Here is a 14,719-nt window from a genome sequence, read left to right as displayed (position 1 = left end):
GAAAGACTGTTGGAAGTTCAGACTAAAACGAAACTGTTTCTGTCTGAGAGAAACAATGAGTGGACTCTTCCCTAACTGTTACACTGGTTTTACTGCTTATATATTAGGACACTCTGGAGCAGATAAACATTAACCTACTGAGATGATACCTAATACCAGGAGTATACAATAAATTCAATATTTAATTTGCTGTCACATAAATTCCTGTGAATTTAGAGTATAAAACATATTCTGGTTTGTTTAACACGTTTTGTTCACAAAACAATTCAGCATGTTTCCCTGCATAGCCTTAAATATACAATGTAAAAAAATCCATAAAAAAGAAAGAAAACTCATAGAATGAGAAGAGGTTTGTCCAAACTTTTGACTGGTATTGTATATATGTATATATGTGTACATATTATATATAACCTAAACTGATAAATTTCTTTATTTTTCTCAAATTGAAAACCTCTGGAATATAGGTTATCCAAAAGCAGTGTGTAAAACTGGTGGAGGAAAACATGCCAAGAAAATGCATGAAAACTGTGAATTCCACCAAATATTGATTTCTGATCTCCCAAAACTTTATGAATATGAACTTGTTTAGGTAACACTTTATAATAACTTTCATTAATATATTTTTAACTAATGATTCACAATTGTAAACAAATGTTTAAACATGATAATTAATTATCAGTTTTTATATACATATTTAGTCATTTTAGCAAATCATTGGCTCATCAGAATTTGAACATTAATACGTCATTAGTAATAATCATTTTAAACCTGCAGTTAATTGCAGTAAATGTTGCTTTAGTAGTGCGTTTAGTAGTATTCACAAATATGTGTCTAAAATGTAAAAAATAGTAGTGATTAATTAATTTTTAGTTAATCATAATTTAATAAAAGTTATTATATTATTATTAATTAGTTTTCTTTGCATTATTTGAGGTCTGAAAGCTCTGCATCCTTTTTGTTTTTTCAGACATTTCTCATTTTCTGTAAATAAATGCTCTAAATGTAAATAATTTCTATTGGAGTTTGGGAGAAATGTTGTCCGTAGTTTCAAGAATAAAACAACAATGTTTTTTTTTTACAAAATTTTTATATAAAAATCTGAGAAATTGATTCAGAAACTGAAGTGGTTCCTTTATTTCCAGAGCTCTATATATATATATATATATATATATATATATATATTGCTGTACTTGTGTTTATGCGTGTGTGTGTGTGTGTGTGTTCCTGTTTAGACTGGGGATGCTGCATTGCATCAGCTGGTGTGACAGGAATGGTCAAATGGAACACAGCCCTCCAATCCATCATCCCTCCTCATTCATCCCCCTCTGAGCCCTTCTTACCTCCATTCACACAATCCGAGAGAGAGAGAGAGAGAGAGAGAGAGAGAGAGAGAGAGAGAGAGAGAGAGAGAGAGAGAGAGAGCATCATCTGCAGCAGAGGAGCGAGGGGGAGGGTACAGAAGGAGGATGAGAGAGAGAGAGAGAGAGAGAGAGAGTGCTGGAGCGATAGAGCAAGGGAAGGCACTCTCCTCCTGAGCTTCATCACACTCTCCCTCACTCATTGAGAAAGTGCAGTGATCACTTTGTTTCACCCCCCTCTGTCTCTCCTTCCCTATCTCTCTCTCTCTCTCTCTCTCTCTCTCTCTCTCACACACACACACACACACACACACACACACACACTCGGACAGTGCTGCACTGCAGAGCTACAGACACAGGAGCTGCGCGGGGCAAGAGCAACGACATCATCGGCATCTTCATCATCATCATCTTTACAGTCAGCTATCAGCAGCATCAGGACCAGCAGCATCCCGACTGCAGCGACATCACCACCCCTATCATCATCATCATCATCATCATCCTCACCAGCTACAACACAGCAACCTGGAGCATCGCACACGACCACTCCGGTAACATCTCTCTCTCTTTATCTCCTCTTTCTCTCTTCTCTCAGGTTCTTTTCTTCTTTTCTTCTCCTCTCTCTCTCTGTCTTTACAGTTCTTTCTGTTTCTCTTTGTTTCTCTCTGTGTTTCTCTGTTTGTCCTTCTCTCACTCTCACACACACACACACACACACACACACTCACACACACTCACACTCACGTACAGGTGCTGATGGAATTTAAAAACATTAGTCATAGGACTCTCTCTCATCCTCCCTCGTTCTCTCTCTCTCTCTCTCTCTCTCTCACACACACACACCTGTCTATCTATCTCACACATATGAACCAAGGGTATATACATGAATACAGGTGCTGATGAGATTTCAAAACATTAGTCATAAGAATCTCTCTCTTTTATTCTCTCTGTTTTGCTCTCTCTCCTCTTATCGTTGCTCTTTTTCTCACTCTTCAAATTAAGATTTCACATTCAAATTTCTTTCTCGGTCTATTTTCTCTCTCTCTTTTACATTTATCTCAGATTTAGATTTAAATTCAGATTTATGTTCACACTCGGATTTTAAATATAAATATCTTTAAGTAATTTTTTCCCTCTCTCTTTCTTACATTTATCTCAAATTAAGACTTCATTCAAGATTCAAACTCAGGTTCAAATTCTGATTCAAATTGTAATCTTTTCATGGTCTCTTTCTCTATCCTCCTCTCTCACTTACATTTATCTTTCAGTTTTAGATTCAAATTCTGTTATTTTTCACATTCTACTTTGTGCACTCTCTCTTCTTCTTTGTCTTACTCTTTCTCTCTTATTTATATTTATCTCAGATGCAGATTGCATTACAGATTACAACTCAAAATCAACTTCAAATACAGTTTCAAATCCAGATCTTTTTAAGGTCTGTTGTACTCTCTCTCTACTCTTTCCTACTCTCTGTTTCTCACACACACACAGCCAAATATACAAACACACTGATAAGGTTTAAGAACATTAGCCACAGGCGTCTTTCTCTCTTTTTTATCTGTCCTTCCTCTCGCTCTCTTTTCTTCCTACTCTATCTCACTCTCTCACTCATAAACAAACACACAACACACATACAATGGTTGGTGGGATTTAATAACAATAGTTAATCTCTCTCTCTCTCTCTCTCTCTCTCTCTCTCTCTCTCTCTCTCTCTCTCTCTCTCTCTCTCTCTCTCTCTCTCTCAGGCTTCATCCTGGGGTCTACAGAGTGTGGGGGCCGGCCGGAGGCCATGCGGCTGGTCCACGGCACAGAGAAACAGGCCTTCTCATTTAAGAAATGCTCAGCCTTCCAGTTTGTTAAAAGAAAGGTATGTGTGTCTGTGTGTGTGTGTGTGTGTCTGTGTGTGTCTGTCTGTCTGTGTATGTATGTGCACTTTGTTTATAAGTACACTGACATGCCACATGTCATGGGATAGGAACTAATATTACGTCTCTTTATTTTTGCCATAAAAGCTAAAGAACACTGATCTGTGGGATGTGATTTCTGCTCATTGTCTGTTGATCAGATACTGGTTAATCACTACCACACACAACGCTGTTCACTATTATTACTACTTAAGCAATAATACACGAGAGGTACTGCTATCTACGAAACTCAGACTGAGGCCTCGAGCCTTCGACCGCAGCACAGCAGTGCCAATAATACATGTTATGGCACAAACCTCGAGTGTATTATAGTGATTATACCACAGTTCCATTATCACTGTTTATTGAAAGATTTTAAGTTAAAGAGGACGAGAAAATCTGTTTCGTTATAAAAGCTCCGCCAAAACTCTGCTGCTCTGTTTGTAGCTGCACTGTTTGGCTTGTAAGCGCTGCATTGTTGCTAGGTTACCTGTATGTGGCAGAGTAATACAAGGAGAGCTTCAGTTACAGTGCATTACTGGCTGATAACGGCACCCACGGATCTAACTGTGGCATAATTGAAAATAAACTGCGCAAACAAAACCCAAATATAAGATCATTTTCTATAAGTTATAAAATAAATTGTTCCATATATTTAAAAAATGCACTTATTCAGTAGTTAAATTATTTAAAGTATAAATAGTATGAATTAACTTTGTTTTGCCTAATTACCTAATAACAATGTTATTTTACCTTAGCATAACACACAATGGTTTTCCTTTTATAGATGCCTACATAGAAGAAAAACATAAACTTTGCTTTAATTGGTCATTTTTGCTAGTACCAGTATTTGATTAATTGGCTTCCCAATCCTCTCGTAGGATCCTCTCAGTGTGTTGTGTTGTTAGCGAGCTGAGGAGACTGTAGCTGATTAGCTTTTAGCCTTTCTCCTACTTGCTTCCCTGGATTTTGGATCTTGAGTCTTATCAGTGAAAAAATAGCATTGCTTTCCTTTCTGATGTGTGTAGCTCAGGTTTGGTTCAGCAGAGAGAGTCCAGTTGAGTTTTGGGAAGAGATGATAAAGGCTAGTGTTAGCTAGTGTTAGCTTTTAGAATAGCTTAGTTATATGTTGAGGTTGGGCTTCCCTTGTAGCGATCTGTATTCCCATAACTGGCAGAGTCTGGAGGTGATGAGCTGCTCTCCAGTATCAACAACAGCTGAAGTCATTCATTGTGTTTTACAGTTTTACCAGGTTTACTAGGTCTGTAGCAAGTTGTTTGGTTGTATGTAAATATCAGGGGTCTAAAATGAACAAGTCAACACTGTGATGCAACATTTGGCTCATTTTTCAACTGAATTTTATATGTAAGAGACAACACCCTGCTGAAAAGTCCAGAAAGTTATTTTTGAAGTATTTTTTATTGGTCCATTTATTATTTATATGTATAACCCTGCTTTTGACAAATTCTGCTTTTGACAAGACCTACATTGATGGCGAAGGTGGTTATAAAGTGGCTCATAGAGGTGAGATAACACCCTATGTTCGTAAGCTAGCTGGCTAACCAGTTCTTGACCAGCATTTGACTTCTCTTTGATTTCATTCAAGTATTTCTTTTTAAATACTCATTTTATAAAAATGCTATACAGTGATCATCAGACAGCACATCTAATAATAATAGAGTTAGCAGTTTAGAAAATGATGCTTGTTCTTACAGTCAACAATACAAAGGCCAGACAGTTAATCATAATATACAGTATGATCTACAATTTACCTAAGGTTGCCCCGTGGTGGGAGTGGGAGTGTTAGAATGGGGGGAACACAATGTATGCACTGTATGTATAGACTGTGCCAGAAACCAATGGAAAATAAGTTACCAATGGCATCAGACTATTATAAGTTTGACTACTATGAGATTGTTCAAGTCAAAAATCTCTTTTTGAATGTATATGTGCCCACAAATGTTCAGCTAACTCACAATAGTTGAGTAATATTTAGAAATATCCAATTTAATGTATACAAAAACAGACTACAAATACATGAATGCCAAACTAAAAAAAAAATGAAACAATTATCTAAGACAATAAACCTTCCCAAAATACTTATTTACACATGTTTTGAAGGTGATCTTAAATTAGTTTCAGTTATAAAAGTTGGAATCTTGATCAGCTAAAGCATCAAATAAAAACAAACCCTATGCTGATCAAAACCTAAACTGATCAACATGCAGGAGCTGCCTGTGCAGTTTTTTTTTTCATCAGGGCTTAGGACACAATATAAATAATAGCTGCCAGATTTACATTATATCAATAGTTAAAAGCATCAAAAATTGATGTATAATGTTGATGTAGAGATTGATTTCCTCAGCTGGTGTGAGGTGTGTGTTTGGGCAGAGCTGATGTTATTGGTTGTGAGAAGATCTCGGCTGCAGAATTCCAGCGCAGGGAATGTGTGTGTGTGTGTGTGTGTGTGTCTGCAGGCGATGATGCTGCGTGCCTGTTTGTTTAAGGATTGTGTCCAAGCCGACACACACACACACACACACACACACACAGACACACAGATAGACAAACACCTAGAAACACACACACAAACAGAAAACACACAGCAGATGGGGTGTTAGAGGCTGACTCAGTAAGACTGGTTTTGGGTTATTATGCCAAGTACGATACTGCTCTCATCACCTTTACTGAGAGAGAGAGAGAGAGAGAGAGAGAGATAGAGAGAGAGAGATGGAGTCAGAGAGGACAGCAAGAGAAAGGTGGAGAGAATGAGAGAGGAAAGAGAGAAGAGATAGCTGGATGGCGTGAGAGAGATGGAGTGAGAGAGGAAAGAATAAGAGAAAATATGAGAAAAATGTGAAGAGAGAGATGCATTAAGATGCATTAATAGAAGAAAGAGATAGAAATAGCGATTGTAGGGATTAAATAATGAAAATAATGAGAGAAAGAGATGGAGAGAGCTGGATAGATAGAGAGGGGAGAGATGGAGAGAAAGCAGGAGAGAGAGACTGAATGAGAGAGAGACTGATGGAGAGGGAGTAAGAGGGATGGATAAAGAGAGATTGAGTGAGAAAGTAGATGAGATGGATGGATGAAGAGAGGCAAGAAAGATAGAGATTGAGGAATATGTAAAAGACAGAAAAAATGTGAGAGAGAGAGAGAGAGAGAGAGAGAGAAAAGGAGAGAGTGTGTGGGTGTTTGTGTGTGTGCAGTAGGTGTGTAGTAGTAACATGGCAGCAGATATGTATCTTTGGCCCTCTGGACACTCTGTCTGTCTGTCTGTCTCTCTCTCTCTCTCTCTCTAACACACACGCACACATACACACACACACACACACACACACACACACACCTACATACTGAGAATTTGTTTTTTTCTGTGGCTGAACTTTCTTGGAAGAGTTGAGTCATCATTAGAGCTTCTCGGTCCAGCATTGTGTGCTCCAGTGTGTGTGTGTGTGTGTGTGTGTGTGTGACCGCTGTATCCGTGTATCAGTTTCTGTCTCTGTTATTACACTCGAGTAGGACCTGGAGCTCTGACAGTCCTTGTTCAGTACTCACACACACACCCACACACACACACACACACACACACACACACACACACACAGTGCAGTGTAAAAGCTCCAGCAGGAAGGTGCTGCACAGTTTTGGGGGGATTCAGTCAGGTTTAAGGGAGATGGAGAGATGAGAGGAATCTTAACGACTGAATGCTAAGCAGTGCTAGCACAGCCGCTCAGAGAGAGAGAGAGAGAGAGAGGGGATAAGATGACACCAGATTGACGCATTATACTCAGCATCCGGGATGTTGGCACATAATATTGAGTCTCAGTCCGATTTCAATATTATACTTGGCATTTGGAGAGATAGCACATGCAGCTTGGGCCAATTGTCGTATAATATTTGGCAACCAGTGTGTTTGCACATGCTTCTCGGGCTGATTTCAATATTATACTTGGCGTCCGGGGTGATGGCTCTTGCATTTTGGGGCGATTTCAATATTATACTTGGCATTTGGAGAGATAGCGCATGCAGCTTGGTCCGATCGTCATATTATATTTGGCAACCGGGGTGTTGACAGATGTGGCTTGGGCCAATTGTCATATTATACTCAGCATCCGGGGTGTTGGCACATGCATTTCAAGGCAATTTTAATATTATACTTGACATTTGCAGAGATGGTACATGCATCTTGGGCCAATTGTCGTATTATATTCGGCAACCAGGGTGTTGTCACATGCATCTTAGGCAGATTTCCATGTTATAGTTGATTGCCAACCTGGGTGTTGGCACATGTATTATATTATATTGTATTATATTTGGCAACCAGGGTGTTGGCATTTTCAGCTTGGGCTGATTCCAATATTACATATGACAACTGAAAAGTTGGCGCGGGAAGATATTATCCCATATTATACTCAGAAACCGAGGAATTGGAACATGGGTCATGGGCCTATTCAATATTATACTTGGCAACTGAGGTGTTGACACAGGCTAATTGCCATATTATTCTCTGTAACTGGGAACTTGGCACAAATGGCTTGTTCCAATTGTTATATTGTATTTTGCCTCCACGGTGTTGGCACAAATAACTCACACTAAGAAACCACACTAAAGGAGAATAGGTGTGTCAAAACTTTTGACTAGTACTGCAGAAGCCTTTATCACTCCTGTTAAAAAGTTGATCAAGAGCTAAGGTTTGATTTAAGAGCTAGGGTATGATTTTTGAATGGCCACCTTGTCATGAGCTGCATTTTTAGCAGTTACTGCATTTCATTCAGTAGTGTCAAGTATGGAAATACAAATACTTTGTTTCTTTACAAATTTATCAACATTAACATTTTAATATAACATTATAGTCATTATGGCTTAGAGAAATGTGTTTTGAGAAATCGGGTAGTGGTAGCAGGCTGATTCCCATATTATACTCTGCAGCCGGGGTGTGGGCACATACAGTTTGGGCTGATTCCCATTTCACGCTTATGCAACTCAAGGTCCAAGTGATTTTTGCTATCTGAGTAGCAACCACCTTGAATTTTATAGCTTAATAAATGTATTAGAAATAAAAGTCCACAATCTTTTGGACATTTAGTGGACCAGAATTGAGGCTCTCACTGGCTGACAGAGCTTGAGAACTTCCCAAAAGCCAGAAAACTGCATTTCATGCTTGGAATTGCAATCATTTATACAGTGCAGAGTCCCCCGAGTGTCTTGTCGGAGCTAGCTGAAGGTTGGAGGATACATATTCTGATGCGATTCTGTTTTTTCCAAAGCAAGTTACGGGCAAGTCCCAGATATGTCGGATTTGTTCAGAGTCTCTTATTGGAGTAACTGATAGTTGGAGGGGTCGTATGGGGCTGCTTCACGAGGACGCTGCACAGAAGAATGAGTGGCTTTCTTTGGCTGTCATTTCGGCTTTGCGACTTGCCAGAGTGACAAATCAAAACTGTCCCAGACCGGCAGATATGACACATTCATGATGATCTGCTTATGCTGTCAGACTAAAATATGCTTCTTAAAGCTACTGGAGAGGAATGTTCTGGAGTTTTTCCAGTTTTTTTAACATAATATTTTCTGCATGGCCAATTTCAAGGCCTACAAAGTACATGTTTCTCTGTATTTAGTACAATATATCTCTAAATATTTGTGGACAGTCTTTTTAAGGGTTGCATTCAGCTACTTGCAATTGCATCCGTAGATCCGTATTGAAAAAAATATGGTTTTTTTTTCACAGTTCTTGTTGGTTCAGTTTGGTTTAATCCAAAAAACAGAATATACAAATCTCCTTTAAAGAGTTTATATACTTTTGAGATTGTGATCATCCAGCTTTCTGAGGCCACGAAAAAATTTTTAACATACAGCAGTGCTTCAAAATCTAGTAGAAAGCCTTTCCAGGACAGTAGAGAGACTTTGGTTTCAAGTGAAGGAATTAATAATCGAGAGAGTTGAATTAAATTGTTGCAATACATTAAAATATTACTTGAGTTAAGTTGAGTTATGTGTATTTTTGTATTGACAGGTGCGGAGATGGATGAGGAATCCGAAGGTGAGTGTGGAGAAATCTCAGACCAAAGGTTTCCTCTCACCATGTCCCAAGTGTCAGGATGGTCAGGACCTTTGGTACACGCACTTCCCCACCACGTACGCCTGCTGTCCATACAGTCCTGGAGGATACTACCTACCACACCCACCCAGCCCTCTCTGCCAGCCCTGCACCGGAGGACCACGAGACAAGAACAAAACCTGCAAGGTCAGTAAACAGTTCATCTGTATCACCAGTGCTCTCAGTCTACAGTCTATGTTCCATGAGACCAAAGACATTCCTTCAAATTAGTGAATTCAGCAAAAGTAAAACACACAGTAGCTGTGTAGGCTCATTATAGGAGCATTGGTATTGGAATTGGATGGAGAAGACAAACAAAAGCAGAGGGCAAAAAGACCCTGCTGTTGGGTTGTGGAGAAGTGCAATCAGGTTTGAGGGAAAGATGAGGATCTATTAAACAATTTTGGGATGGTTTGGAGTGGTAAAGCTCTATTGAATAATTTTGAAATGAGTGTAAGTGATGAAGTTTTGCTGAACATCTTTGAAATGTTCTATGGGTTAGTGCTGTTGTTGAGATGGTAAGCTAAAACTCTGCTGAACATCTTTGGGATATGCTGGAGGGATGAAGGTCTGTTGCACAACTTTGGGATCAGTTGGCATGATGATTTTGCATTTAGTGACTGATTTGTAGTGAAACATAATCCCTCCAACTCATCCCAAAAGTGTGAGATAGATAGATAGATAGATAGATAGATAGATAGATAGATAGATAGATAGATAGATAGATAGATAGATAGATAGATAGATAGATAGATAGATACTTTATTGATCCCCGAGGATGTCTAGAATTTCCCCTCGGGGATCAATAAAGTATCTATCTATCTATCTATCTATCTATCTATCTATCTATCTATCTATCTATCTATCTATCTATCTATCTATCTATCTATCTATCTATCTATCTATCTATCTATCTATCTATCTTTATAGATAGATATGATTATGTTTCACTAAACACTTTTGGGATGAGTCCCACATGTCGAACTTGAGTTGAACTGTGACTTTTCATTGAACATGTTTGGAATGAGTTGGAGTGATGAACACCTTTGATAAAGTTTTATTAAAAAGTTTGGGATCAGTTGGAGTGGTGAAGGTTAATTTATATTTTTTATTATATTTTGAGTTGGAGTGATGCAACAATGCATACCCTACACACATTTATGATGAATTGCTGTGATGAATTTCCTTTGAACACCTGAACACCTAGTGATAACAATACATTACACATATTCGGGATTAAAGTGATGAAAATCCACTGAATATATTTGGGCTAAATTGGAATAATGAAGCTATATTTAACCCTTTATTGGGCACATTTAGGTGTCATTTCCACTGAACAGCTTTTTGTTGCGCTGGGGTGAGCTGGAGTGATGAATTTGCTTTAGAAAACCTTAAGATGACTTAAAGTAATAATACATTTCACATATTTGGGATGGGCTGGAGTGATGGTTTTCCATTAAAACACTAATGAGGCGTTTCTGTGTGATGAATTTTGAATTTTCCATTCAACACCTATGGAATGACTTGGAATGGAATGGAATGGAATGGAATGGTGCTTGATGTGATAAAGAAATGGTTAAACACCCAGGCTGGTCTCACTAATACTTTTATTGCTGGATTAAATTTAAGTTAAAAGCAGCTTTTTAGTTTAGATCTTTTTAAACTGTTCACTGGCTTCCAGTAGGTAAGGTAATACTCCTGATTAAGGAAGAAATGGTGGATTAACATGCATCATTTACTGCGTTGCCACTTTATTATATACGATATAACCTACCATATTTTATGGATTTTATGGATTTCATACATAAGGCACACAGGATTATAAAGCACATTAAGTGACACTAGTAAGGATGCCTACTTCGAAGTAAGCAAGGGTGTCGCCATGTTTCCCTTCTAATTCAGCAGATCTTGCCACTGGGGGAGTGCCTAAGTAACCAAAACCATAATTCTTAAAAATTATATTTGCTTTCAAAGTCAAACGAGCATTGGATGTTAATCTACTTAGATTTCTCTCCTGGAAAACTGTTTATTTGCGTGAGTAAAGCGCTTGCATTTATTTACAGTAAGCTTAGATTTCCTATATTTTGTTTAAGGGTGAGTTTCAGTGAGGTTTCTCCAGCACTATAAGGCTGGGTGCAGCAGTATTAGTATTAGCTGCCAGTGTTAGCTACTAGTGCTAGCTGCGGTAGAGCTAATAAACACCACATCACAGTGCTAGACTGAGGAACCCTGAGTGTTCTGGTAACCCAGGGCATTATCAGCTAGCAGTTTGTCCTACGTAGCTTGTTTTAACGCGGTAATGTTAATGTTTCTCCAGCCTTAGTGCTGGAGAAACTTCACTAAAAAAACTCACCCTTATAACACTGTATTTCATTCTGTGAGACACTGGCTCGGTGTCTTGTACTGCATTTAGGTCTCAATGTCCCCTTAGTGTGTCTCTATGGATTAGCCATGCTCTGGAGGCGCTGCTTTCTCTTACTCTCTTTTTCTCTCCCTTTTTTTCTGTATCTCTCATCCTTTCCTAGTTTTTGCTTGATAATCTCTGACTGATGATGATCATTTAAGAAGCTGCAGTATCTGAGAGAAGGAGAGCGAGAGAAGGAGAGAGAGAGAGTGGGAAATAAAGAGAGCTATAGAGAGATATAGTGAAAGATAAAGAGAAAAAGAAGAGAGAGAGAGAGTGAGAGAGATAAGCCACTACATCATTGATGCTCTTTTGCTGCAGTCTCTGGCTCGGCTTTGCTCGGCTTCGGTCTCAGGGGGAAATACAGTGACTCTAAACAGTCCTGTCCTCTTTAAAGAAAAGTCATCAGACCTCCAAAACATTACAACCACCTAACTCTTGAGCTGCCCTGCAAAAAAGCATGAAAGTATTGCAGGGATTTCAAACACGCACTTATTGAGTTGGGCTTTACTCTTTTAGTACCAGTAGAGGAAACAGGTACAGATGTTAAAAGTTGCAGGCTGCTGAATAACCATTTAAACCAGTGAATTCAGCTATTTTAAGTTGGACCCATTGCTGACACAGGTATACAATTCACACACACAGGTTGTTTGTTGTTCCTCTAAAGAAGTACCTTCAATGGAATAGGATTATATATATATAGATAAACGCAGATAAACATAAACCTATTGGCCCCATATCCTGGTACAAGCAGTCATCATCTCACGACTCGACTACTGCAATGCCCTGCTAACTGGCCTCCCGGCCTGTGTAGTAAAACCACTCCAAATGATCCAGAACGCAGCAGCACGTCTGGCCTTCAACCAGCCAAAAGGCTCATGTCACCCCGCTGCTCAGTGAGCTCCATTGGCTACCAGTTGATGCTCGTATCAAATTAAAAGCTCTTACAATCGCCTACAAGGTGATGACAGAACAGCTCCTTCCTACCTGCACTCGCTCCTGAAGACTTACGCTACCTCCCGGCCGCTGCGCTCCTCCAATGAACGTCGCCTCGCTTTACCAAACAAACATTCAGACAAAGAACAATCCAGACTGTTCTCATACAGAGTTCCCCAATGGTGGAACAAACTACCTTCCACTACCAGATCAGGAGAATCTCTCACTATCTTTAATAAACTCCTGAAGACAGAGCTTTTCAAAGAGCACTCACTCTCCTAACACCTCTAACACACTAACTACTTCTAACCCCATTTCCTTCTCCCCCTCCTTCACTTCTCTATCCCCTTATTTCCCTTCGACCTCCTTTAAGCCCTATCTAAAAAATGTTTAACCTTTAACTTCTATGACTTTTATACTTGACTATTGTAAGTCACTTTGGACAAAAGCGTCTGCCAAATGTAATGTAATGTAATGTAATGTAACCATATCCAATACCAAGTTTGGGCTAGAATGGTATACATTTGGAATATAATTTGGAATGATGGTGCTCCACTCAGTGCCTACACTCACAACAGAGGTATATAAGTATATAAGTACTTTTTTGTACTCAAAGGTACACTCTTCATAATTGTACCCTCAATGTACCATTTAATATTGGTCTTTACATGGTCAGATGTGTTCCCTTTACTGTTAGGAAAAGTTTTTTCCTATCAGTAAAAACTACCATTTGTAGTTTTGTACCATTTAACCTGCAGCCAAAAGCTATATTCAGTATTCTGTTTTACTGTACTTATAAACAATATATATTTTAATTGCACATGTTTTAATTATATATATATATATATATATATATATATATATATATATATATATATATATATATATATATATATATATATATATATAAGTTCTTGACACATATTCAGTTGATGATGATGTTTATAATCTTTATAATCTTTACTAGCACATTAAACATGGGTACACAAAAGGACTTTCACTTTTTTGTACCTCAGTATAAGGTACAGCCCCAGCGACAAGCTTTGTACCCTTTTAAGTAAAAATCTGTACTTATTTTTCTTAGTGTCTTTGGGATGAGTTGGGGAGTTGTAGATGAGGTGTGTGGGGGTGGGGTTGATAATCCAGCATCCTGTTCTTAATAACTCTCTTGTTGCTGAATCCTATTAAATCCTACAGACAGTGCTCCAAAATGTAGTAGAAAGTATTTTCTGGACAGTAGAGACAGCTAAAAACAAAAACAGGATTGAACAGGATTGAATAAGCATGTTTCCCAATTGATGCTTCAAATAGTTATTTGAGAAACACCATAGAATAACCATAGATTTGATTCCATAAAGGATTATGTTTGGGTTAGAGAGTTAGTGAGTAAGCGTGAAGAATCTCTATTTTTATAAACTCACACATCTCTTTTACCAAGTATAGACAGAATAGTCTTCTTAAAACCTTTTTTTTTGGCAGAGATTCTGCCATTCGCCACTTTTTTCTTATTCTTAGGGTTTGGATCAGTTTATGAGGACCACAGAATCCATCATTATAAAGGGTTGTGGTACCACTTTAAAATAAGACTACCTTTATAAAGGGTTTATAAATGGTTTACAACTAGTTTATTAATGGTTACTAATCAGAAAACAGTTAAAAATCACTAATTATCAGTTATAACACATACGTAGAAAGGGCAACAATGACCTGTTGTTTGCCAAATAGTGAACCCATAGCCATTTATGTTGTTGCCTTTTCTACGTATGTGTTATAACTGATCATTTATGATTTTTAAGGCCTTTACAACCTAATTAGTAACCATTAATAAACTAATTGTAAACCATTTATAAACCCTTCATAAAGGTAGTCTTATTTTAAAGTGGTACCAGGGTAGTTTATCCTCATATCAAAAGTAGATACCCTTAGATTAAGACAGATTGAAATCCACTAGAAATCACTAAATAAAACAGTATATTTAAGATCGTTTTGAATGAGGTCCATGCTTCTTTATGGC

General features: G+C 38.2%; 1 protein-coding gene across 1 annotated transcript in view; it reads left to right on the top strand.

Annotated features, from left to right (window-relative positions):
* The first annotated feature begins 1,644 nt into the window (after window positions 1–1,644).
* The window catches only part of sgk1 (serum/glucocorticoid regulated kinase 1), a 73,020-nt gene continuing 59,945 nt past the window's right edge, over window positions 1,645–14,719 (top strand). Inside the window, exons 1-3 of the mRNA XM_049462776.1 lie at window positions 1,645–1,909; window positions 3,104–3,225; window positions 9,282–9,512. Coding sequence (XP_049318733.1) covers window positions 3,148–3,225; window positions 9,282–9,512 — 309 coding nt within the window. The 5' untranslated portion in view covers window positions 1,645–1,909; window positions 3,104–3,147. The remainder of the gene's footprint in view (window positions 1,910–3,103; window positions 3,226–9,281; window positions 9,513–14,719) is intronic.

The sequence above is a fragment of the Astyanax mexicanus genome, chromosome 13, assembly GCF_023375975.1.
Source record: "Astyanax mexicanus isolate ESR-SI-001 chromosome 13, AstMex3_surface, whole genome shotgun sequence".
In the NCBI taxonomy this organism is placed as follows: domain Eukaryota; kingdom Metazoa; phylum Chordata; class Actinopteri; order Characiformes; family Acestrorhamphidae; genus Astyanax; species Astyanax mexicanus.
The sequence above is the reverse complement of the archived record's forward strand: the minus strand, read 5'-3'. Positions and strand labels throughout refer to the sequence as shown.